This window comes from Antechinus flavipes, chromosome 5, assembly GCF_016432865.1.
Source record: "Antechinus flavipes isolate AdamAnt ecotype Samford, QLD, Australia chromosome 5, AdamAnt_v2, whole genome shotgun sequence".
Taxonomy (NCBI): domain Eukaryota; kingdom Metazoa; phylum Chordata; class Mammalia; order Dasyuromorphia; family Dasyuridae; genus Antechinus; species Antechinus flavipes.
In genome coordinates, this window is record NC_067402.1 from 124567696 (window position 1) to 124594574 (window position 26879).

General features: G+C 33.7%; 1 protein-coding gene across 1 annotated transcript in view; it reads left to right on the top strand.

The window, feature by feature from the left end:
- The window catches only part of TSPAN12 (tetraspanin 12), a 93082-nt gene extending 71198 nt beyond the window's left edge, over positions 1 to 21884 (top strand). Inside the window, exon 8 of the mRNA XM_052000791.1 lies at positions 20271 to 21884. Coding sequence (XP_051856751.1) covers positions 20271 to 20576 — 306 coding nt within the window. The 3' untranslated portion in view covers positions 20577 to 21884. The remainder of the gene's footprint in view (positions 1 to 20270) is intronic.
- The last annotated feature ends 4995 nt before the right edge of the window (positions 21885 to 26879 follow it).

Here is a 26879-nt window from a genome sequence, read left to right on the forward strand (position 1 = left end):
CATGATTTATGGGTATATAGTATCACTGGAAGAATATCAATATTAAAAATATAAATTTTTTTTTCAATGAGAGCCATGGTGTCACCAAAACAGAGTAGTGTGGCCAAATAGAGTCCCACATTTTGTCTTCCACTTATTAAATTAGGAGCCCAGTTTATTGTTTATCACTAGTTTTGACTAGTATTGATTGAACATTTTAAAACACTTTTTTGTTCCAGATGCTGTGCCACTATCTTTCTGATTATCCATACAACTATATACAATAGTTGAAAAGATAGGCATTTTTTCCCAATTCCTTTTTTCTACGTGGGTAGGTAAGGACAAATGATTTTGAATGATAAATCTCAGTCAGGAGGTTCTGCAGTTCTAATACTTCTTGTCTTGGGATTCTTTTGAATAGCATAGCACTCTCTGTTTTCTGCCTTGTTTGAGATTAATAAATAGAGGGTCATTGAAAAAGATATGTTATATTTTTCAAGATATCGTATAAGTTAAAATATGGATGGGAGAAATCTTATTAGAGAAGAGCATTTAAGGTGGAATTTTGGCCTATGAATCAAATGCTTTTTTGTAGTTAAAAAAGATTAAATATAGTGGGATTTTGTACTTTTCACTTTTCAATCAATCAGTCTAAATAAAAAAGTCTGCTAGAGAATAAATAGTCCATCAGTTCTCTTTTCAGATTTTCATTAAAAATGTGTTTGATACATGGGTGAATACTTTTTATAATGATCTTGGAGGGATGGGAAAGTAGGCATATGCTTTCTTAAAAGACATTGTTTTAGTGGTAATGATATCTATGACATATCAAGTGCTTGGTCTCCTACCTTCTGAAAGAGAAGTTAAGCATTACCCTTGTTAGGGATGTAGAAGACCCTTGCCCAAAATGACTACTCAGAAATCACTCAGAATAGAAAGCAGAAAGTTTGTTTATTAAACTTCTGGAGGATGAGCTGCCCATCATGAGATAAGAAAGAGAAAGCTTGTGGTAGAAGGGCTAAAGAAGTACTAAAAATACACAGCTTTTACACAAGAGATTACGGCACAAGAGAACATTGAGAAGGGGAGGAGGAGGCATCTAATTGGTTGTTGCTAAACAGAGAGATTAGAATGGAAGGTTTCTGTTTCCCCAAAACCACCTGATTTTTGGAAACAGAAAATCAGGCCTTCAAGCTTCAGATAATTAAACAGACAGTGGTCAAGCTAATAGACTAAATATGGATAAATGTCAAATACTGATAAATGTCATCAGCTCAGATTAAGTAAATATGTTTATAGCTGGCTAAGGCTCAAGTAAATATGGATCTGCACATATTATACAGGTCATAGGAGAAACACATTAATGAAAATAAAATACAGAAAAAAAAATTCACATGTTCCTACAAGTTCTTCACCTTATTATTCCACATACTCTTTTCATTTTATAAATAAAAAGTCGGACTTTAAATAGCTAAATGATTTGTCTCAGCTCATACCTAATAAATATTAGGATCTGGAACACCAACACATATTTTTAGATTCTAAGTCAACTTGGCTTTCTTTGGGGAGAAAGGAATTCAATTGAAATCTAACCCCTTTGCAGTCATTTTTAAGAGGGTAGTGTAGAAGTCAGCCTTATTTCACCCCATAGGAAACTTAGATAGTTCAAAAAATTCAGGGATCCATGAACCAATATAGAAACCTCAGATAGTAATTATGTAGTTTAAAAGGTCTTCTCAGGGGGAAACTGAAGTTGGAATTGTCAGCTACAGTGTTCTAGTGAAACTCAGCTTTCCCATGTAATCTCAAAAACAGAATCTTCCAGATTCATAGTGTCACACAGAAGGTAAACATACATTTGAGACTACTAAAAAGGCAATTCCATTTCTTTGTCCTCTACTGATAGAATAACTCATAGTAACATCAGGAAATGAAGTACCATTTCCTCCTCTACTTAGTTGTGTTAATCCATTATTGTGCTTGAAAGCTATGAGTGTGATCCATTGACTTCCCTGAGAAGTTATTCAGGAAATCTACTTCTCTCTTTGAATATCTTATTCCCCAACTCTTCAACTTGAGTTATTCTTGAGATAATCTCACGGAACTAGTACTGATCTTTGTTAGATTGGATTCTGGGACCACACTGTCTAAGACATTTAGATCCACTCACCCCATCCTCCTCACCAAGGAGGTTGAGTTTTAGGAATGCAGTGGATAATTTAAGGCCACATGGGTTCCTATTTTTTTTTCTCATCCCCAAACAACCATTAATGATTCCTAAGGATAGAAAAATTATATTCTCAAGAATTTTTCTTTCCATTATGATTGAATGAGCATCTGAAACCCTTATTAAGCATATTTTCCTTAAGAAATCAAGAAGCAATGAGTGACACAGTGAATAAATAGAGCGCTGGACCTAAAGTCAGAAAGATGTTAATCCAACTCCAGCTTCAGATGTTTATTATCTGTATGATTCTAGACAACACTTAATCTTCGTCTACTTTAGTTTTTTCAACTGTGAAATGGTAACAGTACCTATTTCACAGAATTAGTCTCAGGATCAAATAAAATATTTGTATAGTATATAACATAGTTCCAGAAACATAATAGGTACCATATGAATGGTTATTCCCTTTTCTTCTCCTTACCCTCCAAAAAAGCCAGTAGTGACTGGGGGCAGGATGAAGGACTGTACCCATGTGTCACCGCTCTTCACCTCAGTTCTGCCTTCCCCCTCTCTTCTACAAGGGAAGGTCTGTGTTATGTTCTTATCTGCCCTTTAAATAGAGAAAGGCAAAAAAAAAAAAAAAAGAAAAAAGAAAAAAAAGAAAAAAGAAAAAGGAAAGAAACAATGAGAATGAAAAATGTAGTTATTTTGTTAGTGACAAAGCAAAAATATAGTGTAACTAAAATTTCTGATTTATTTAGCATGGACTCTACTTCATTTTCCTAATATAATGTTCCTTTTGTCTAATTCTGGCCACATTATAGATCACTAATGCTTATAAATGCATTATACATTTTTGTTTTGAGAGCTGTTGTAGATAGAAAACTGGTTAAGAAAGTGGGGGTGGGGTGGAGGGGGGTAGGGGGGTTCAAGTCCATCTAAGGTGACCTTGGAAAGAGTAATTAATATTTCATTGCTCCAGGTAACTCTTTAAGATTTAAAATTATGGACAAGTAATGATCTGTATGGGTAGAGGGAATCTTCTCACTGCAAATTCTCCATGTCAGTGAAATCACAGATCTATTCTCCTACCTTCCTCTTTCCCCACCTCTCCAAAAGAAAAAGAAAAAAAAAATTACCAAACTTGTATTAATAACTTTTAACTGATCATCAATGAAGATTCATTCATGACTATCATTAAAATTTTCTGGATCATGTCTACTTTCAAAAACAAAACACTGAGCCATAATGATTACTAGTTTCTCCTTCAGGGTCCATCATATATGGTGTTTTTGGCAGTGTTACCAGGAAAGATCTAGTCTACAAATATTTTCAACTTTATGTTCACCTTTGTTTTTAAAATATTAGTTCTCCTAGAGTAAGGATGTCTTTCTAGATGAATGGTTTAGACTTACTGCTAATGGATCAGAGTTTTACTGTGTCTGAATGATAGAATCCTTCTTGCTGTTAACTGAGGGAGTTAGTAGGTTTTCCTTATTAAGTCCCTTTGCCTCTATCATTCTGTCTTTGCAGTGGAGGAGCTAGTAATGATGAGGTGGGAAAATGGAGGTGAGAAATCCCTTCTGGTCAGTGTCGAAGATCCACAAACCCAAAGTCTGTGGCAAAAGGGGATTTATTTTAAGAAGACAGCTTTCTTAGTGGGCAGGGTCCTGTTTAGGAATTAGCAAAGATCTGTTTACACTGAGAAGGAAATATCTTCATCAGTAGGCAAAATCCTGTTAGGATTTAGCAAAGATTTAGGGTTCAGAGTTGCATTTTATTAGCCTTCTGAAGCATAGGGCTTCAATTCAATTCAAATTTGAATGCGATTACTTAACTGGGAGTTTGAGCCACTAAAAAGGATGTTGACTATGCTCCAGGCCAAGATTTCCAATTGAATGAGATTACTTATCATGAATGAGTGTGGCTCCTTCCAGAGGCTGGGAAAGTTTGAGACTCAGGAATTCCCCCCCCAAAGGGGGAAAGCAGTTTCAGGGGGACACAATTTATATCAGTAGGGTCCTTGCTATTGAGTACTTTCTGTCAGGTTCACCTTTTTGCAAATCCATTTGGGATTTTCTTGGCAAAGATACCAGAGTGGATTTGCTCTTTCCTTTTCCAGCCATTTTATAAATAAGGAACTGAGGTATACTGGGTTAAGTGACTTGCCAGGGTCACACAACTAGTAAATATCTGATGCTATATTTGGGTCCTCCTGACTCCAAAATGGACACTCTATCCATTGTGCCACCAATCTGGAGGTTAGTAGAACAAACTTTTTATTTATTCTACTCTATTTTTCTCCTTACTACCTCCTCATCCTCAGAATTCTCATACTAGGTTTACCCTTTGAAAGTATATAGTATTACTTTGTATATATTTTATATCTATTCATCTGTATGTTATATCCCCTACTAGAATATAAGCTCCTGAAAGGGAATATTTATTTTTGTCCTTGTAAGACCTTTGTAATGCCCTGAATAGAGTAGATGTTTAAGAAAATGCCATTTTTTGCTTTTTAAAACTTTTTTTTTTTTTTGGCACTTTTATCATAGTCATTTCAGGTTATTCTGCAAAGACTAAGTTTACAAATAATACCATTAATGTGGTGATTTTACCCATTTATCTTAAATTCTAGTGGGCCAAAGGCTTCAGGAGGAAGTAAAAACAGTAGGACTATTTGTTGCCAGCCACAAAATAAAAGCAGGAATTTAAAGGATTAAGTTGAAAGATGTATTCACGTGGGTCCCATCAAAGGTTTTGTTTGCTTTACCTTTCCAAACCTGAAGAGGGAAGAATTTGAATTAGGACATACTTAAGACTTGAAAGCCTTGATTGATTTGGAAAGATGACTGGGTTGGAGAGCTTTGGTTTAACTTTCTTATTTTATAGATGAGAAAAATGAGACCCAATAAGATTAAGTGAGATGCCCAACATTATTTTAAATGTCAGAGATGAGATTTGAACTCAGGTTATCTCCAAAGCCATTTTTCTTTTTCATTTTAGCAATCAAAAATTAAATAGGTTTGCAAGGACTTTCTAATCCTAAATCAAATGGGGGAGAGGTAGGCACAAAATTTCTAATTCTGGTAAGCAGGAAGGTTAAAATAACAGATCTAATGCCTGCAGGCATTACCTAACTGGCTGACTGATCTCTGTTCCCAAGGAACTGACCTCCGGAAGTGAAAATTTTCCACTTGGATAGGAAAAATCTATATTAGTCAATTCTTTGAAAACTGGCAGATTTTCTTTACATGGAGAAAAGCTTCTAAAGCATTTCCCTAGTTTGATATTGGATGGAGGATGGGTTTGCTGTCCTAAAAGAGCTAAAGTTAAGCTTTTGGACTCTAAGCTAAAAGAAAAATGGTAAAGCTTATTCTTTTCCTCTTATAGATAAAAAAGCAGCATCTAAACTAGAGTTCCCAGAGGATGAAGAATGCACCACTTAGCAAAGATTACTTGAAATCATCTGAGGACAGTATTTGGCAGGAACTATAGACCATGCCCGTATATTTGGGAGAGAATACACATCTGACAGAGACTTTATGCCATACAGGAACACTGAGCATCAGTCCAAGAAGGAAAAGTATGGCTTCACCAAAACATTATAGAGCTATGAATGGCCTCTCCAATCATGAAGAATCACATTAAAAACATTAATCTAGAGTCAATCAAGAGTCATGAAGATTATAGTCATAAGATATATCTATATACAAAGAAGATTATTCTAGGACATTAATATTTATGGTAAAGGGAGGTTTTGAGGTGAGAAAATGTGTTGTAATAGTCTTAATGAATGGTATGAAGTTTTGATAAGAGTCAAAATAAAAAGGAAGGAACTGATGTGAGTGATGATATATATGATGAGTATAATCAGCAGGATTTAGTAAATGATTAGAAATGAGAGATATTTGGGGAAGAAGTTTAAGGGGAGGGGTGTTAGATTCAGTTTCAAATGTGTTTGGAGTAAATCAGTTCCAATAGAGCAGTAATGAATTGAACTAACTACACCCAGCGAAAGGACTCTGGGAAATGAGTATGAACCACTTCATAGAATTCCCAATCCCTCTATTTTTGTCCTGCATTTTCCTGCATTTTTGATTTCCTTCACAGGTTAATTGTACACTATTTCAAAGTCCGATTCTTTTTGTATAGCAAAATAACTGTATGAACATGTATACAATATATGTATTATACATATTTTGTATTTAACTTATACTTTAACATATTTAACATGTATTGGTCAACCTGCCATCTAGGGGAGGGGGTAGGAGGAAGGAGGGGAAAAATTGGAACAAAAGGTTTTGCAGTTGTCAATGCTGAAAAATTACCCACATATTTATCTTGTAAATAAAAAGCTATAATAAAAAATATATATTTAAAAAAATTTTTAAAATGTGTTTGGAGTGCTAATTAGATACTCAGTTCAAGGTGTTCATTAAGCTGCTAGAGATGAAGGTCAGGCACTCAGAAGAGGTCAGGATTAGAGGTATGGATTTTGAAACTTTCTACATAGAGTTGCTAGTTAAGTCAAACTGGCAATTTCAATCATTGTATAAGTTCATTGGGAAAGTTTACATATTGAGAACAGGACATTGTTGAACATCCTAAAAAGCTGACAATGGGATAAGAAAGCAGCAAAGGAAACAGAAGGAATTGTTAGAGAAGTAGAGGGTAACTTAAAAAAAAAATGTTCTTTCTCTGAAGCCAAGAAATTGGAAGGAATTTCCCGTTAAAAAGGAGTATTGGGGGGGCGGGAGGGAATGGCACTGCATTTGGTGATAAGAAGATTTTTGGTGGCAAGGAGTTATAGAATAATATTCATTCAAATATAAGTTAAGTAGATCCAGGTCAAGACTAGATAAGGGAGATGAAATGGTATAATTGTCACTAGTGAAGGTATTAGATTACTAAACTAATGTTTAATTGTTTATTGTGTGCCAGACATTGTGCTCAGTGTGGGGGGATGCAGAGACAAAAATTAAACTATCCCTTCTCTTATGGATATATTCTGTTGTGGGAAACATGTACATAAATGTAGATACAGAATAAATACATAAGTTGGGGCTAGGAGTCAGAGCAAAGTTTCATAGATGGTGGCACATTGTAATGTTCTCTTTAAAATGTAATGTCTTCTGTTGAGCTTTTCTTGGGGTCTCTGGAGGCAGCCTTTGTTTCAGTTCAGTAATCACCACAAGTGGAGCCAGGGATTAAAGTCCAAATCCTTTATTGTCTCCTTCAAAGTCCTATCTCCTTCACTTGGGGCTCGGCTAGTTTTCTGGAGGCCTTCCGGATCTTGGTTTCAGTGGAGAAGCAAAGGAGGAGAAACTGCCACCACTTCTCTGTCTTCCCTAGTTTTGATTTTGGCTGAGTTTGTCCGAGCTCATATGCTCTTATCAAAGGTGTGGATCTTGTAGAACTATAATAAGTACTAAATACATGTACTGAACTAGAGAATTGTAAAGCATCATGCTAAACAACCATTGTCTCTATCAATTCCACTGACTTAGCACCTTGTTTTAAGTTCTGGCTCATTACTGCACATCAGCTAAATTTTGAAGGAAGTAAAGGAATCTGTGAGTCCAAGATGAGGAGAAATGCATTCCAGGCACAAGGGATGTTGGCCTGAAAAAAGGAATAGACATATAGAATGGAGTGCCATGTGTGAGAAGCAACAAAATAGTCATTTGTAGTAGAATTTGGAGAGAAGGAAGAGCAGTCATTTAAAAAAGTGATCATGATAAGGACATTAAGGATAAAGATTAGTTTGGGGGAGTAATTTAACAGGAGATGTGAAAGAATCAGCAATTGTCATTAGAGAGTAGAATTTCAAAGTTCCAGATCTTTGAGGTGGGACAATTATGAGAAATGGGGAAGATAATATCTAATAGTTGTAACCATGAACATGAGTGTTCAAAGTAGAATCAAAAGTATTTTTGATGTTGAAGGAGTTAAAGAATTTGTGTTTGGGTTGTTAGAGAAGTTATGGCAGGATGTAGGATAAAGAGGAAGATCAAGAATCAAGTGCTAAAATAATTGAGAAAATTATGAATGATCTGACTGGTTGGTAGATGGTAGATCCTATTTTTAGAAAAACAAATCTGGTAAAGATTAGAAATGTTCAATAAAATATAGGTTAAAAAGAAAGTTAAACTGTACAGAGTATGGGGATGCATTTGATTAAATCAAGATTTAAATTAGTAATCAGAAATATCTCCTTGGATAAGCATTTTCTACAATAGCAACAAGATTAAACTCTCATTTTAATACAAAATTTAATCTATAGAACTCAGAAATGCATTTAATTTGTACCAGAAAGGTTCTGTACATTTTAAACAGATATTTATTCTGACTTTTTTTTTTTTTATTAAGTACCTAGCACAGATGTAACAACAAGAGAAATGGAATTTGTTTAAACTTTTTGGTTAAAGCGAATTAAAGTCAAATCAATACCTATAAAGTATCAGGAATTGTACCAAGTGCAGGGATTAAAAAAACAACAAAAACAATAATTTATGCTGTTAATGGAAGAGAGAAAATGCAAACAACTATGTACATACGGGATACACACACACACACACACACACACACTCTAAATTAGCGATAATTAAAAGAAGGAAGACACTAATATTAAGTATCTGGATTTGAAGGAAGATAGAAAAACCAGGAAAGGAGAGAAAAGGAGGAAGAACATTCCAGGCAAGGGAAATGTGCAGCAAATGAAAATGCCCAATCAAGAGATGGAATATCTAGCATAAGGAATAGCAAAGTGGCCAGTGTAAATAGATCCTCTAATTGTAGTTATTGTTTGTCCTTCGTTCTTGGAGAGGACCATGATACCATGAAGGTTAAGTGGTAGAGCAAGATTTAAATAAGGAGAATGGAAGGTTGGAAGCAGCCAGTTTATAAAAGACTTTAAATACACCTTTGACTATATCACCATAAAATTTAAGAACCTTCAATGGCATTTAAAGCTTTATACTCTAGATGCAAGCCTAACTTTTGGTACTTATTTTACATTACTTTCTTAAACTTATTTTCTACCCCAAATAAACTGAAATTTTGTTCTTCCCTGAACTTGCTTATTGAACATTTAAAGTAGATATCTCAGAAATATTTTAAAATTTAAATGTCCAAAACTGAACTCAATACATTTCTCCTTTTTCCAAACTTCCCCATGTCTATTGAAGGCAGAATAGGCCTTTCATTCTCTCAGATTTATTACTTCACCTTAGTTTCTCTCCCCTTTATATTCATTCAGTTGTCAGATCTTGGAGATTCTGTGTTCACATTTATTCACCTGACCCAATCTCTTCAGTCTCATAGCTACCTCTTTTTCAGGTTCTCCTGCCTCACCCTCCTGATTGGTCATCTTCTCAACACTCTAATATGTCCTTCACATTACTACAAAAGGATAGAGATCTGGATGTGATTAACTGTGTGTAAGATAGATAGATGGCATATATGTACTTGTCTTGCCCATGAAAGCCCTTGGGAAATAGGAATCATTTCATTCTATTTGTGTTCTCACTATCTAACATATAATCAGGAATTAATACGTGCTTGTTGATTGATCAAATTTCCTTTGAGTTTTTGCACCAAGTATTTCCTCCATATCTGGAATGTATTCCATCCTCACCTTCTTAGAATCTTTACATTCTTCCAAGTCTCAGCTCAAGCGTAATAGTTTTGAAAAGCTTTCCTAATCCCTCTGGTTATTAATATTCTACTCTTCCTCCTCAAAATATCATGGACACAGATACTATATATGTATAAAAATAACCCTCCTCTGCTCCCACAGCTCTTTCACTAGTAGAATACCAGGTCTTTTGAGTACAGAGGCTGGTCTTCACTTGGTTTTCTTATCTCCAGAATTTTGTATAGGGAAAACATTCAAAAACTATTTTGCTAAATTGGATTGAACTAGTATTCCACATTTCTTAGTAATGCTTTCCTAGTAGTTTTACATTCTTGTATCATACATGGGCTAGTGTGTTTATTTGCTTCGGAGTCTTTCTTTTCTATTCTACTGATCTTAATTAGTAGTTTTTTTCCAGTACCAAATAGTTTTGATGACTACTTTTTATGATATAGTTTGTTATGACTTAGCTATTGAATACTATACATTGAAATTCTTGCTTTATTTTTTCAACATTTTATTTGAATTTCTTAATTTTTTTGTTCCTCAAATAAATCTTTTTTTTTCTAGTTTTACAAAATAGTCTCCCTACTAACTGTATTTTAAATTTTTTTTTTTTTACTAAGACCATTCATTCTAGAAAATTTCTGCTTTAACTCGAGAAGAATAATTTAGCTCCAATTAGAACAAGACTTTCTGATTTTAGTACAGATGAAATGGTTGTATATTAATTTCCCTTTCAAATACTGAATTATAGTGTTGCAATAGCAAACCAGCTGTAGCATACCTGGAGGGCACTTTAACCACTTACCAGTGGTATGCTAATATACTTCCTTTTTTCCATTTAACTTTTCTTTGTTTTTCTCTTCCTTGTACTTCCTTATTTTTTCTTTAACTTTTATTGTCTCTTTCAAAATTCTCTTTTACTCATGCTTTAGGTTTGCCAGAATGAAGCATAGAATTTTGAAGGGGGTCATTTTAAATTAATTTTCTCTTTTTACCAGTGAAGACTTGAAACACCTGGAATTTAAAGTAACTTTTTCAGGGTCACACAGTTCATTTTTTAAAAATTATGTTTTATTTTTTTAGTCAGGAAACATATATTCTCAACTGACAGTTGAAACCAAAGCAAAAGCAAGACCCCTGTTATAAACATGTATAGTCAAGCAAAACAAACTTCTGATTTGACCATATGCAAAAACCCCTATCTCATTCTGTATTTTGGGTCCTTCTTTGCTCTATCAGGAGGTAGTAGCATGTTTTTTCTTTAATCTTGTAAAGTAATATTGTTTTTTACACTGATTAGAGTTTCTAATTCCTCCAAAGTTGTTTGTCTTTATCATATTGTCATTGTAAATTCTCCTGATTTTTATGCACTCTGCATTAGTTCATACATGCCTTCCCAGGTTTCAGTAAAATCATCTCCATCATTTCTTACAATAGTATTCCATCCCAATTATATTCTGTAACTTTTAGAGCCATTCCTCAGTTTATAGGCATTGCCTCAGAATATTTTCCATTTCAAAGAGAAGTATGCTATTACTGCATATTCTTAGTTTATTTTGCTTAGGATTGTTCCCTTTCTTAATCTTTTCTCCCTTTAATTCCTCCTCCTCTTTCTCTATTTTTTGTTGAGTGAATTGTATTTTTGTAGCCAACTTTTTGTACATATTCTTTTTTTCTGATCAGATGAAAATGAGGTTCATTTCAGCTGTTGTCCCCACTTCCTCCTCCTTGTTTGTATAGATATCTTCTTTTGTGCCCTGATTATGTGAGAATTTTCCTAAAACTTTCTTCCATTATCTCCTCCTTGTGTTACTCTACCCTTTTGTCAAGATTTTCCATAGCATCTTCTAATTCAACTGCCTCTATGACTTCTGATGACTCTATGGTTCAGAGGGGGACACATCATATCTAATTGAAAGCAGCAAAGCAGCTTATCCTTGTTTTATCTCTATATAATATCTATATTACCTCTATGTTTATTTTAACTCCTATTTTTAAAATTCCTCCACTTCATGGTGATAGCTGCTAAATTGTGTACTATTGACTATAACATCTCTGGAAATATTTGTATTAGGGTTTCTTTTAGGAGATAATCTGTGGATTTTTTCCTTTTTTTTGTTTTTTTTGTTTTTTGTTTTTGTTTTTGTTTCTAAGAAATCTAGGCAGTTTTGCAGTTTCTTCAGAGATGATTTTCTTTCTCTCCCCTAGCATTCAGTAGTCCAGTAACCTCACTCCATTTTCTGCAGATCTCTTTTGTGTCTCCCTGCACAAATATAGATTGGAAAAATGGTTCGTTTTTACTTTTTCTTTGCACACATAGGTCCTCTCATTCCAAATCCAGAGGTCTTTTTACTTCTACTTCCTTTGCCCCAGATCTTCAACTCACAAAAATATATACACATAACCTTAATATTTTTTTAAAATTTTTTTATTGATGTCTGTTTTTACATCTTCACAGTTTTTCCCAGTATCCCCTTCTGCTTTTCCCAAAGATCCATCCCATTTAACAAATTGTAATTTTTTTTAAAACAAAAGAGGAAATATCAGCACAACTAATTGATACATTGAAAAAGTTTCAAAATGTTCAGTACCTTTATTTTTGTTTTTTAAATGTGGTTTGCTTTCCATTTACATTATTTTAATTATTTTATATTACTTTACTTCAGTTCATGCACCATGATATTTTAAGCCTTTCCATAATCAATGGGTATCTAGTTTTATTCCAATTACTTGCTGTTACAAGAGGTGCTACTAGAAGTATTTTGATGTAAGTAGTGATTGTCAGTGATTTCCTTGGATATAAACCTAGAAAAGAGAATCTGTGAGTCACAGATATAGAAATTTGTTTGCACTTTGCATAATTCCAAATTGCTTGTATGAATTCTCAGCTCTACCAACAATGTACTAGTGGTCCTATCCTCCCACATTAAATATTGCCATCTTTTGTTTCCATTGTTCAATTGCATTTCTATCATCAGAAATTTGAAGCATTTCTTCTTTTGAAAACTGTTTATATTTTTTTTGACAAACTGTTATGGAATGGTTAAGTCTTAAATACATTTATTATTTGCTTATATATTTCAGTGAGGCAATTGGAGTTAAGTGACTTGCGTAGGGACACAGCTAATAGGTGTTAAGTCTCTTAGGCCAGATTTGAACTCAGGTCCTCCAAGGCTGGTATTCTATCCACTCAACCATCTAGCTACCCTGTTTCCTTTTTTATGAAAAGTGTGTAGATTGTTTCTTGTTAGTTCAGTCTAGCCAAAGTTATCTAATTTTTATGAGTATTTCCATCATTTGTTGGGTTAATAATACATTATGCAATCTGAAATATAGATATGCGAAATATGTGATCAACTTCTGTTCTTTTTATAATATGATCTTAAATATTGTCATATATAATTATTTAGAACATATTGTGATATATAGTTTCACTCCCCTGCCTCCACCCACCAGAATCGTCATTTCCTATACAACACATCAGGACTTGCACAAAGAGTGGGCGGGGGGGCATTCTTTCTCCAAGCTTATATATTAATAGAGTATGGTCCAATTACTATTTAGCCTCATGTGCTTGGGAGCTCAGTGCATCAACTCAAGCCTCAGCCCATTACAATATAGTATAAGGTGTTAGTCTATGCTCTTTTCTCCCAGGTTACTTGTCAGTTTTTCCAGGATATTTTATCAAATGTGGAATTCTTTCCTAGGTAATGTATGATTCTAGTTAATGTCAAATACTATGTTAACTAAGTTCCATTGATCAGTTGCTCTATTTTTAAAGCAATACCAGATAACTTATATGGCTGTAGTTTTATAACATGATTTGAGATCTAGAAATCCCATTACCCCCTTTATTCTTAGCTCTTTTTATCATCTTCCTTGATATTCAGGATTTTTTGCTTTTCCAAATGAATTTTGTAATTATCATATAGAAATTCTGTTGATTTTTAAGTGTTTATTTTGTAACATGAAAATTCGCTGAAGCTATTAGTTGTCTTAGTTTCTTTGCCAATTCCATACAATTTTCCAAGTATTTAATTTCTTTCTCTTGTCTTATTATTCTTGGTAGCATTTCCAGAATTATGTCAAATATCAGTAAGCATCCTTCTTTAAGTCCCATATTTATTGAAAACATTTCTCATATATTACTATTTCATATGATTTTTGCTTTTAGATGTCTAGGCTTTTATTAAGATTGTGTTCATTATAGTTCCTAATGTGGAACTATACTTATATCCTGGCATAAATCCCACTCGTTCATGAATGATTTGGAAGATAAATTGCTTTAGTCTGTTTGACAGGATTTTGTTTAAAAACTTTTAAGTCAATAATGCATCAGTAATATTATAGATTTACACTTTTCTTGCTGCATTTTATCCTTTTCTGGTTTAAGTAGTAGGAATACATTGTCTCACAAAAACATTCTTAACAGGATGCTTTCTCAGTTTTTGAGAATAAATTACTCTTTGATTTTTTTTGTTGGGATTGTCCTGTGAATCCATTTTCTTTGACCCCTATGTTATTTAGGTTTTCATCATTAAGTCTCCAAGGTATTCATTCTGGGCAAATCTCAAAGCAGTTTCTGTCTCTATCTTGTATAATTTGTCCCCAAGTCCTTCCTTTTCCATTTGTCTCACTCTGAAAAATGTTGAATCCTGAAGATGACAATAGAGCTCTGAGTACACTCTCAAGAATCTTTCAAATCTCCAATTATGTTATAAAGCAGCAATCATCAAAATCATCTGGTATTTGTTTTTAAAAACCTAGAAATAGAATAAGAGAACTTAATAAGCCAATGTTTGCGAAAGTGAAAAACAAATTTTATCAAGGAAAGATTTCTTATCTTATACAATTTCCTTGGAAAACAATCTGTGACAAATTACGACAGAATTATGAATCACTTTGTTTATATGTTAATATTTTTTGGTGGGATTAAATTACTTGTTGAGCATGTGCCTAGAAAGTTAGAGGACTGAGGGGAAGGTGATTCCTGTGGTCTCTCAAAAAGAGAAGATCCTACAGGGAGGTGAATGAGACTGAAAAGAAATGGGTGGTGCTTCTGATGAGTTTTTCTAGAGTGAAGAGAGACATTAAAAAGTGATGTGTATTGCATGTGGGCTGTAAGAATTTGACAATTGAGGCTACTTTCTTGCCTCAGGAATAGATTTTTGGGAAGAAATTAGCTCCTGGAAAAAATTAGGGCACAATGTCAAATTAAAGATTTTGAGGTAAATGGAGAAGGAAAGTGATGGTTGGAAAGGGTCCTTCCATGAGGTAGCATCTTCTGTCATTTACCAGAATTGGATTTTTGGAAATGAAGAGGCAAGATAGGAGCAGAAACTGCTTTGAGGGAAGATGTCAGCACAGGTGCCTTAGTAGTTTTGGTTCTGTAAAGAATACAGAGAATAAGAACTAAATAATTATCAGAACTGTGAACCAGGGAATGAGGGTCTAGTGGATATATAGAAGGAAGATGGACAGTGAATAGAGACAGAAATCCTCTGTGGCAAGGGGGGAAAAAGAAAATTTTAAAACTTAATAAACTGGGAATTGGGAGTGAAAGACAGACAATGGGAAGAAGGCTATTCTAAAAACTCATTAAGCTAAAATAACTAAAGAGACACAGTACTGTATTTACAACAAAAGAGAGAAAAATCATAACTTGAAAAAAATCCAATAAAGTGAAAAATGGCAGATGAACAAATGAAAAACGAAGTCCCATAATCTGTTGCATATAAGAAACATATTTGCCAAGCTAAACAAATAAACCTGGGAGACTGGAAAAAAAATTTTTTTACTATGAATCAAGTGAATCCATAAAAGCAAGATTTGGAGTCCTGCTATTTGACAAAGCAAAACATTTTTTAAAATAATGATAAACAAAGAAACTAACTAAACTACAAGAAGGCAAACATTAACACAGCAGTGACATGAATATTCAATGTCTGTCAGTTTTGGATATGACTAACAAAAAATAAAGAGAAAATAAGGACCCGAACAAACTTCTGGTAACTAAAGCTTGAATATGTGTGTGTCTTCAAAGAGAATAATATATGTATTTCTTAGCACCACTTGGAACATTCAGAAAAAACTGATCATCTCATGTTATTACATGTAAATATTATAAGGCAAACCAATAAAAAATCCTTTATAGACCACATAATAAAAAACAAGATAGATATTTGTTTGAGGACCAAAAAAGGCACAAATACAAATTGAGACTTAACAATGAAACTTTAAATAATAACTGAGTCAAAGCAAGCTGACTTAGAATCCTATGAAACTTCTAAAAATAATTAATACCTATATTATGCAAATTGTTTTCAAAAATTGAGAAAGTACTGTTATCAGAATTCTTTTATGAAACAAATATGGTCTCATTAATCCAGAAAACCACAGAAGGATAAAACAACAAAAAATTAGAAGGCAATAAAATTAATGAATATTGATTCAAAATTTGAAAACAAAATTCTATCAAGCAGATTACAGTGATTTATTTTAGAAATTATTCATTATAACCAAATGGGATTTGTAGCAGGGATGCAAAGATAGTTCAACATTAGGAACCACATTCAACATAACTATTAAAAAACCCAAACAAAATGATTATCTTAAAAGATACAGAAAATGGGATTGCCAAAATATACTTATTTATGCTAAAATTCTATAAAGTGTAGGCAAGAGGGACCTTATTAATAAGATAAAACGCATCTGTCAAAGAGCAAAAGCAAACATTTGTAGAGGATGCACTAAAACCTTTTCTAATAAATAGGGAAGTAAAACAAGAATATCCCATCTCTCTACTATTATTGAACATAATTCTGAAAAAAAAAGTTACCAACAGCAATAAAACAAGGGAAAGAAATTAAAGGTATAAATATAGGTAAAGAAGAAATAAAGCATTCTTTGCTGATATGGTAGTATACTTGGAAAATCCCAAGGAATCAGCAAAAATGCTATTTGAGAACTAATAAGTTCAGCAAAATTCCAGGCTACAAAATAAATCCTCAAAAATCAATTTCTTTAATAACAACAAAGCACAAGAAATAATAGCAAGGGAAATCCCATTGCAAATAACTAGGAAATACATAAAGTATCTAGGATTTGACCTACCAAAGCATTCTAAAGACTTGTGTAGATGCAATTACCCAATGCCCCTTAAAGAAATAAAGAACAATTTAAATAGCTGGAGGAATTTTCAGTGCTCATGACTGGGCTATGCCAATATAATAAAAATGATAATATCATCCAAGTATCAATCAAATTGCCAAGAAGATACTTTATAGAATTTGATAGAATAACAAAACTAAATATTTTGCATATCAAGAGAAATGATGAAAAGAAGTAAGCATGAAGAGGGAAAAGACTTCTAGACCTTACAAAGTAGCAGTCATCAAAACCACCTGGAAAAGGTTAAAAAGCGAGAGAGCTAGATCTCTCGGAAAGAACTCCATTTTTGACAAAAACCTCTGGTAGAAAATAGACTTAGGTTTTAAATACATTGTAAAATGGATACATGAAAATAAATAAAATAAAATGGATACATGAATTTAATATTCAAATCATACTGTAAAAATATAAGTACAGAAGTTGATCACATACTTCTTAAATTAGAAGTAGCACATGTAGTTTTAATCCAATAAGAATAAGAGGACCTTATTAAAGGCAAAATAGGTAACTTTGGTTGTATCAAATTAAAAAGCTTATGCATAAATAAATTTAATGCACATGTGATAGAGAAGTAACTGAATTGGGGGAAAATCTTTTTTTAATACAAATCTCTGAAGAGTTTAGTATTCAAGACATATAAACAGTTAATAAACATAGGATGCCCATTATCCCTACTATAACTTGATTTGTTGTTGTTAGTCATGTCCAACTAATTTTACAGATGAGGAAACTGAGGTAAGTAGCTATGACTTTCTCAAGATCACAAAGCTGGTAAGTGTCAGAGACCAGATTTAAGCTCAAGTTTTCCTGACTGCAGGCCCAGTGCTCTAATCCACTGCATTACTTAGTTGCCAATTGTAAATGCTACCAATGAGCAATACTACAAGAGAAAGAAATTGGCACACTAGTGCACTATTGGTAGGACTATAAACTGGTTCTACCTTTTTGGAAAACAGTTTGGAATTAGGCAAGTAAAGTGAGTAAAATTCATATTTGAATAGATTCAATTCAATTTTCAGTGTTTGTCACTGAGCTATGCCATGTAATGTAATGTAATGCCATGTAATAAAAATGACAATACTACCAAAATATCAAATTACCAAGTGGATACTTTATGGAATGACAAAATTCATTTGGGAAAAAAATCTAAAGATTTTGAATATCAAGAGAAATAGTGAAAAGAGGGAAGCTTGAAGAAGGGAAAGACAGTCTCCATTTTAGAGCTTATACCCTAACAAAGCCCTCGATAAAAATATTTCTAGAAGCAATTTTTTGATAGTAACTAAATAGAAACAGTGTCATTGCTCATTGACTGGGGAATGGCTAAACATCTTATAATGAATGTAATGGAATTTTACTGCACCATAAGGAATGATGAACACAGAGAAACATGGGGAAATCTACATGAGCTGATGATGCAGAGTAAAGTAATTGTAGCCAACACTATAACATAGCACACACATAAATTCAAAATAAATATAGCAAAATTATAAAGATTTAGCATGTTTTCAAATGAAATGATATGAAAAAAATGTTTCCCATCTCCCTCCCTTTCTGTGTGTGAGAGGTCCATAAGTATTACACACTGTTCATGTTTTCAAACTTTTTCAATGTATTATTTATTTGGTACTCATTTTTTTCTTTTTTGTCTTTAAAAATATTTGTAGTATGCTATGGGAGAGATGGGGAAAGGATACTGGGGGAAAAAGACATCAATACAAACTTACTTTTTAAAGATAAAGTAACAAGACTCTTAAGAAGACATCATAGCTTTTATAAAATGCTTTTTCATTTGAAATATTAGGGAAGATATTCCATAATTCCTGGCCAAAAAACTCCCCTCCCAAACAAACAAAAAAACTAACAGGTTTTTAAAAATTTGTGCTTCAACTGTTCTAGTTGCCCCTTTTAAAATGGTCTAATGTTGTAATTCTGATTTAGGGCCAAAATGTTTGCTTACTCTTGTTTTAGAAAAATAGAAAAACTCCATACGCAGTAGATGATCTTGAATCCTTACCTTCTATATTTTCAAGCTGGTTGCTTACATCTTGGGCTGTCATGATCCCCTTCAAGGAGCAGAGAATAATAAATGATGGCTTGTCTTTCCCATAGCCCTTTATACTGCTTTGAAGAAATGAAAATTAGTTCTTTCACATAGAAAAATGGTAACCTAAAGTCTTAGGGTTTGGGAAGATAAATAGACTTTCAGCAAACGCTTGTTAAATAGGTATTATTTAGTAGATTATTGACAGTGAGTTAAGTGTTTTTCCTCCCTATCCTCCTGATGGTTGTTAGGCTAGGCTCCTGATAAGATTGAATATGCCTGGAGGTTTGGCTTGGTACAAATGAAGTCATTGAGTGTATATCTGTGTAGATATTACTGACTATAACCTGAAGTTATACATGAATGATTTTTATATAATCTATGCTAATGTATTTTATGCTCCTTCCTAGCCTTGTACCTATTTAAGAGCTTTTGTGTGAAATGACCTATAAGATAACATTGGTAATTCTTCCTGTGTATATTGGTCATACATATGTAAAAGAAGCATATTTCAATGCATTCATTGACATTTTGAGACTTAAACAAATTCTTCTCTTCCCCCCCCCACCATTGGCATGAATTGCATAGTATAGTAGTAGCTCTTGATCATGTTTGCATAAATAGCAGCTAAGAGGTAGAATTGCCTGATTCCTCTATTCTTGACTGCCAGTATTGCTCAAAGCAGTAGCTGATGACTAGTTTAATTCCTTCCCTAAGGTTCACTTAGTCTCTCCTTCTAGGGACATAGCCTAATAGCAAAAGCTGAGATTTGATCTCTACACATTTGTAGTGTTACTACAAATGATGGTTTTTGAGAATAGCGGCAAAAAGAGTATTGACTATACTTAGTAGCTGCATAATAAATGCTTATTTCATTTCACACTGTCAGTACAAGTGAAAAGGCTGATTTTTCATGTGGAAAAAATATAGAACAAAACAAGAGTTATAAATTTTGTATATGTTGATTATATATTGTCAATATAAATGTATGTTCTTTGAAGCCTGCTTTTTTTTTCTCTTTGAAACATTATTGCCTAGCTGCCTGGAACAGAGTACATATTTAATAAATAACTTTTTAATTGATTGTTAGCCAGATTGTTTGATTGTCTTATATACCATCATGCAAAGTAAACTAATTTCTTAAAAGATATGGATGTACAAACAGCACCTGATCTTGTTAACTAATGCAAAATCCATGCTATCTTTAAAAAGTTTTTCAGGAGACACATCCCAAATGATTTTAACCACATCTATTTGTTTTACAGGGTTGTGGGAAAAAAATGTACACCTTCTTGAGAGGAACCAAACAACTGCAAGTTCTAAGATTCTTGGGTATCTCTATTGGAGTTACTCAGATTCTGGCAATGATTCTCACTATTACCCTGCTGTGGGCTTTGTATTATGACAGAAGAGATCCTGGGACAGATCAAATGATGTCCTTGAAGAATGACACCTCACAGCACCTGTCATGTCATTCAGTGGAGCTGCTGAAACCAAGTCTATCCAGGATCTTTGAACATACAACCATGGCAAACAGCTTTAATACACACTTTGAAATGGAAGAGCTGTAGATAATGGAAGAAGATGAGGCCACAAATTTCTTGGATTGGACTTTTTTTTAAAAAATACAATCCTTTGTCCATCTGTTTATGAAATATCTCCATAAAAGAATACCCGAAGACTTGATTTTCTGTTTCCTTAATCAAGGAGAAAAGGATTTCATATCATACTAGATATTCTAGAACTGATTATTCAGCTTTAAAAAGAACAAACACCTCCTTTATAGTGTTGGGGGAACTACATCAGCCTTTTAGATTGTATTGTATAAGATTTTTATTGTTTGTAGATGTAGTTATGTTTGGGAGTTAACTATGATAAAATTTTGACTTACATTCAAGGCTATTATTTAGTTTAAAAAGCACTGATTAATTACTAATGTAGGAAGGTAGACAGTACTAATGATCCTTACTCTTGGATGGTGAATTATTTTGATGATGTTGAAAAGATTCTACAGCAGAATATTCTGTGTTAGTTACTAATTAAATGTGACTTTCTGTAGTTTCTAAAATGAACTTTACCACTTAAAAAAAAAAAGAACTAACCCAATGTCTTAAAAGATGATCAGGGATGTTTGTAAATGATTGTTTTTGTGTTATGTCTGTATATTTTAGTAGATTTCAATCTAGTAAATGGTAAAGCAATTGTGAAAAGGACAATATTGCCTTTGCATGGCACCTTTTAGTCTTTCCTAAGATGATTTTTAAAATTCCATCATTTATTTTATAAATATTTTATAAGTATTAAATATCATAGCTTTGGAGAGTCACCAGTAAGATAAACAGGCAACAGGTTTGTTTGTTTTTTCAGAATATGATCCTGTCGCCAGAAAATTTTTAATAAGACAGTTTCCACTTAACTGAGTTTATACTGTATGACTTGAGAGCTATACCTTTCCAAACTATGGCTTTATATGGAACTAGCACATTTTCAAACTTATTACTGCCCTCAATCTGTAGAATATACCATTCTTATTATTCAGTGACATACTTGGAGTATAAATAATTTCAGTAAATTAAATATTATTTGATTAGAGTTTTTTTTTTTTTTTTTTTTGCTATATTACTTCAATTAAGACACTGGGGTTACACAAATTATAAAATTTCTACAAAAGTTAGAATATATTTATTTGAAATGGGAAAAGTGCATTTTACTGTATTTTGTATAGTATGTTTAATAGACTATTTGAAAGAAAATTAAACATGTTTCAATAAATCTTTTGTAAAGAGTAGTCATTTCTGTATCTTTATTCTTATACATGGTGCCATTCTTACCATTTTGTTGGAATAAATCTTAAGAAAAATATACAATAGGGAGGAAAAGATTATCTTTTAATAGTGTCTATCTTTTTTCAGAAAAATTCAAAAGGAGCTTACAGATCTATTTGCTTTTAAACATAACTTTCATTACTCTTGTATTTTTAAAAAAGAATACAATTCAAGTAAAGCTAAACTGACCTTACCTTTAACATTTTAGCTTCTCATGCTTTTCATATTCTAGTTAATTCATCAAATTTCTATTTTTCTTCTTCAAAATTCCAAAAGCTTTATGATTCAAAATGAGTATGGAGTCATGGAGATTATAACCCTTCCAATTGAGAAGAGCCAAGTGCATATTGAAAATAGGGAGAGGAATGCAGTTTCAATGGTTTCCCAGACATTCTGAAAGAGTTAAAGTAGAGGAACCAAGTATAGCACAAAGCCTGGAATCTGGAAGATCTGAATTCAAATCCAGTCTCAGACATATGACCCTGGGTAGGTCACTTACCCTGTTTGCTTCAGTTTCCTTGTCTGTAAAATGAGCTGGAGATGGAAATAACAAATCACTCTGTATTTGTATCTGTATTAAGAAAACCCCAAATGGGGCAGGTCATTGGTATAGTGGATAGAGCAGATTTTTTTAAAGGCCCCAATAGCACCAACATGAAGTAATAAATATGCCAGAATTTTTAGAAATCAAATAATTCAATGAAACTCAATAAGTTCACAGTTTTGATATTTTGCAAAAAAAGTGCCAAGCTTTGTCCTGGGGAATTCAAAGTATGGGAGAATAGAGAGGACCGGGCACATGTAACATGATTTTGCATTGATTCTAAATTGAAGTGTTGATTATTGATATTTCAAATAAATCTAATATTGCCAAAATACAAATGTGCTGAGACCATGAAAATATCAAATGACATATTTTACATATATATAGGAAAAAAGAGGAGAGATATTTCATAAGAGTGAGTCAGCATTCGATATTAAATCTCTCTGTTTAGATTCATTTTTTTCTACTTTAGGAATCAAAATTCAAGAAAATTACTTTATAACCCAATTACTAATTAATTTCCTTTGAGCTGTTTATTGTTGAGCCTGAAAAGTTTAATTCCTTGTTTTCTGAACTCAGGATTCCTGAGATAAAAGGACCTAAAGACTTAAATCCTCCAACTCAAAGAGTAGTCACTATAACTTTTAGAGACTGTAATCTTATCATTATCATTAGGGAAGCCTGGGCAATTTCTCTTTAAATCCTAAAAGGGAATTTTAAAGTACAAAATTCTAACAACCATGGAAGAAGAGTTTCTAGTCAGGACAGGCCATCCTTATTATTTCTCTTTAGCTGTATCCCAAATAGGATTATGTACATACACAAAATCAGGGTTTCAAAGGCCCCCAAATTCTTCCAATGTTGCAGTGGAGCAGTGGAGTGGAGTGGATAGAGCAGTGGAATCATGGAGATGAGCTCACACCCTGACTATCTTAATTTCTAGCCCTGTGGTCCTGCACAATTTTAAAAAAATTTTAATAGCTTTTTATTTACAAGTTATATGCATGGGTAATTTTATAGCATTGACAATTGCCAAACCTTTTGTTCCAATTTTTCCCTTCCTTCCCCCCACCCCCTCCCCTAGATGGCAGGATGACCAATACATGTTAAATATATTAGAGGATAAATTAAATACAAAATAAGTATACATGTCCAAACCGTTATTTTGCTGTACAAAAAGAATTGGACTCTGAAATATTGTACAGTTAGCCTGTGAAGGAAATCAAAAATGCAGGCAGGCAAAAAATATAGGGATTGGGAATTCGATGTAATGGTTCTTAGTCATCTCCCAGAGTTCTTTCACTGGGTATAACTGGTTCAGTTCATTACTGCTCCATTAGAACTGATTTGGTTCATTTCATTGCTGAAGATGGCCAGATCCATCAGAATTGATCATCATATAGTATTGTTGTTGAAGTATATAATGATCTCTTGGTCCTGCTCATTTCACTTAGCATCAGTTCATGTAAGTCTCTCCAAGCCTCTCTGTATTCATCCTACTAGTTGTTTCTTACCGAACAATAATATTCCATATTATTCATATACCACAATTTATTCAGCCATTCTCCAATTGAAGGGCATTCACTCAGTTTCCAGTTTCTGGCCACTACAAAGAGACCTGCCACAAACATTTTGGCACATACAGGTCTCTTTCCCTTCTTTAAGATCTCTTTGGGATAAGAGCCCAGTAGTAGCACTGCTGGGTCAAAGGGTATGCACAGTTTGATAACTTTTTGAGCATAGTACCAAATCTGCACAAGTTTTTTAAAGTATTTGAGTGTCCATTTTCTCATCTGTAAAATGAGTTGAGACTTGTCAGTCTAGAAGGCCCCTTCCACCTTTGACTCTGTGATTCTGTGATCCAACTCCTCTCCTAATCCCATGGGACCAGCACCCTAATTTAGACCCCCATTACTTCTCTCCTGGAATATTGCTAAGTATAATTAATTTTTGTTTTGTTTTGTTTGCTTCTACTTTCTCCCTTATTCAGAATATTTCTTAATATTCCTATGGCACAGGCCTGACCATATCATTCTACTACTGTTCAGATTCTTATTGCGGCTCCCCGTTGCTTCAATATAAAACATAAATTTCTCATGGTGATATCTAAGGCCCTTCACAGTTGGACTCCAACATATTTTGTGAGCCTTATTTCTCATTACTTGATTTCATGTACTTTGTATTCCAGTCAGATTAGGTTACTAGTTCCTCATATTCAAGACTCCATCTCTCACATTCATGGAGCTCTCTCCTTATGCCCAAAATTCAATGTCTTTTGGATTCTTTTTACAGTGACCACAGACATCTCTTTACATCAGTTTTTGTATTATATCTCTCCTCAGAAAACGTATCTAAGGTTAGGAACAGCTTTTATTATATTTCCAGTGCCTTTCACATGCTTTAATCAGTGACTAATTAACAGATGCTTGTTGGATTGCATTCTGTCTCTCAGAATGTCTGTCCCTCAAATCTCAGATCAAATGCCATTTCCTCTATGAAATCTTCCGCGATTTTTCCCTCACCTCAATTATTAGTGCTTATTCCTTCCTCATACTATCATGAATATATTTATGTCTGTTCCTATCATTTTATTAGAATAGAATGTAAGTTCCTCAAAGGAAAGAAACTATTTCACTCAGTCTTTTTTGTCTTTGTATCACTAGTACCTGGCAGAGTATTTACATATATAATGAGCACTTTGAAAATACTGATTAAATTGACTTTTAGATCCTCTAGTCCAGAGGTTTTAAATGATTTTGATGCCATGAATTCCTATAGCAGTTTGGTTGAAACCTAGAGACCTTTTAGATCATTTTAAAAAAAAATAAAATATGTAGGTTTTCAGAGGAAACATTCAAGGCACAATGGTGGGGAAAAGTCAGAAACTCACCTGAGCTCCCCCCAACCTACAAATTCCTCTCTGAACAACTTTGAATAATTCCATAAAATGAATTCTGTAGTGGCAAAACTCACAAAAGGATGGAAAGGAAGAAAATTTATAAAGTCAGAAGGAAAGGTCCATCACAATGTCTAAAAGTGCAGCCCAGCACAGCACAAGATATGCCCTCAACAAACTGGGAGCAGACCTTAAAGGTGACTGAATCCAGGGTGATAGAGGTGGCTTCTAAATACTAAGGATGGGGATCAGATAACTAGTCAGAAGGGGATTATGAGGGCCCCATTGCTGGACGTGGGTGTAGTACTCTGTTGTATTGACCATATGTGGATCCTGGTCATACGTCACAGTCCCAGGGTGAGAAAGAACACTAGCACATGAAAAGTTTCCAGCCACAGTAGAACAGTGACCCTTCCTGGGTCCAAGACAGAAAAGAATGCTTGTGGTCATTCACAGAGCAGAGCACAATCCAGGAGAGGGGCAAAGATACTTCACTTCGGACCATACATTTTGGAAGAACTAATAACTTGACACTCACCCAAAATGAGTTCTGAGAGCAGAAGTAAAAAAGGCCTGAAGCTTGGGGCAGTGTCCCTTACATTTATAGAATAGAAAATTTCACTTTCAAATACATAACTCAAGAGAAGCATAACTCTGGTTTTCTTCTTTTTCTAAAATATGATCGTTCTCTCTGGGAGCAGGTTTCTTGGGAAGATTCTGGAGGCAGCCTTAGTTTCAGTTCAAAGTAATAATCACCTCAAACGCAGCCAGGGATTTAAGTACAGTCTTTTATTGTCTCTTCCAAAATAGCCCAGTTAATTTTCTTAGCGGCCTGTCTCTCTGATTGGTTCCAAGAGCTCTTGCAGCTTGTCCTTTGTCGCCTCCAGCTCCCTCTGAATCTTAGTTCTACTCCTCTGAATCCTTCATTCTGCCCACTGCAGTCTCTAGTTTGTCAATCTCCCGAACTGAACTCTTTTCACTAACTCAGCTCTTTTTATGTCTTTCAGAGGCGTAAACTCAAAGGTTGACTCCTCCTCCGAGAGTGGGATTATGGGAGGTGTGAATACACAAAGTTACAAACTTAACTTTGTGTATCTTCCATACTTGTGAACTCCAATGTGTGAACTCTAATGTGTAAAATCTCTTAAAGGTGTGAGCTCTAATGTATAAACTTTTAAAGGTGTAAACTTCAAAGGTGTAAACCCAAGCACATAAGCACTGTTTCTATCAATTCCATTGAATTTACACTAGGATTCTAACACATAACAAAATAAATAGGAAAGAGAAATCCTATGGGATTCAATAAGCTATATTCCTACATAACTTTTAACCTTAAGAACTTTCTCTTTATTAGGGAAGTTAAAAGGAGTATACATAAACAGAGGGCATGGATGTGAGTTGAATATGAGGGGATAGTATCTGAAATAATCAAATTGAGGGGTAATAAAGAGGAACACACCGGGAGAAGAGGAAAGAAAGAAGTAGCATGGAGTAATTTGTCACATAAAACATGCATGAAAGAGCACTTACAGTAAGTAAAGGGAAAATAGGAGTTGGAGGAGTGCACTTGAACTTAATTCTTATCTGAATTGGCTCAAAGTAGGAATAA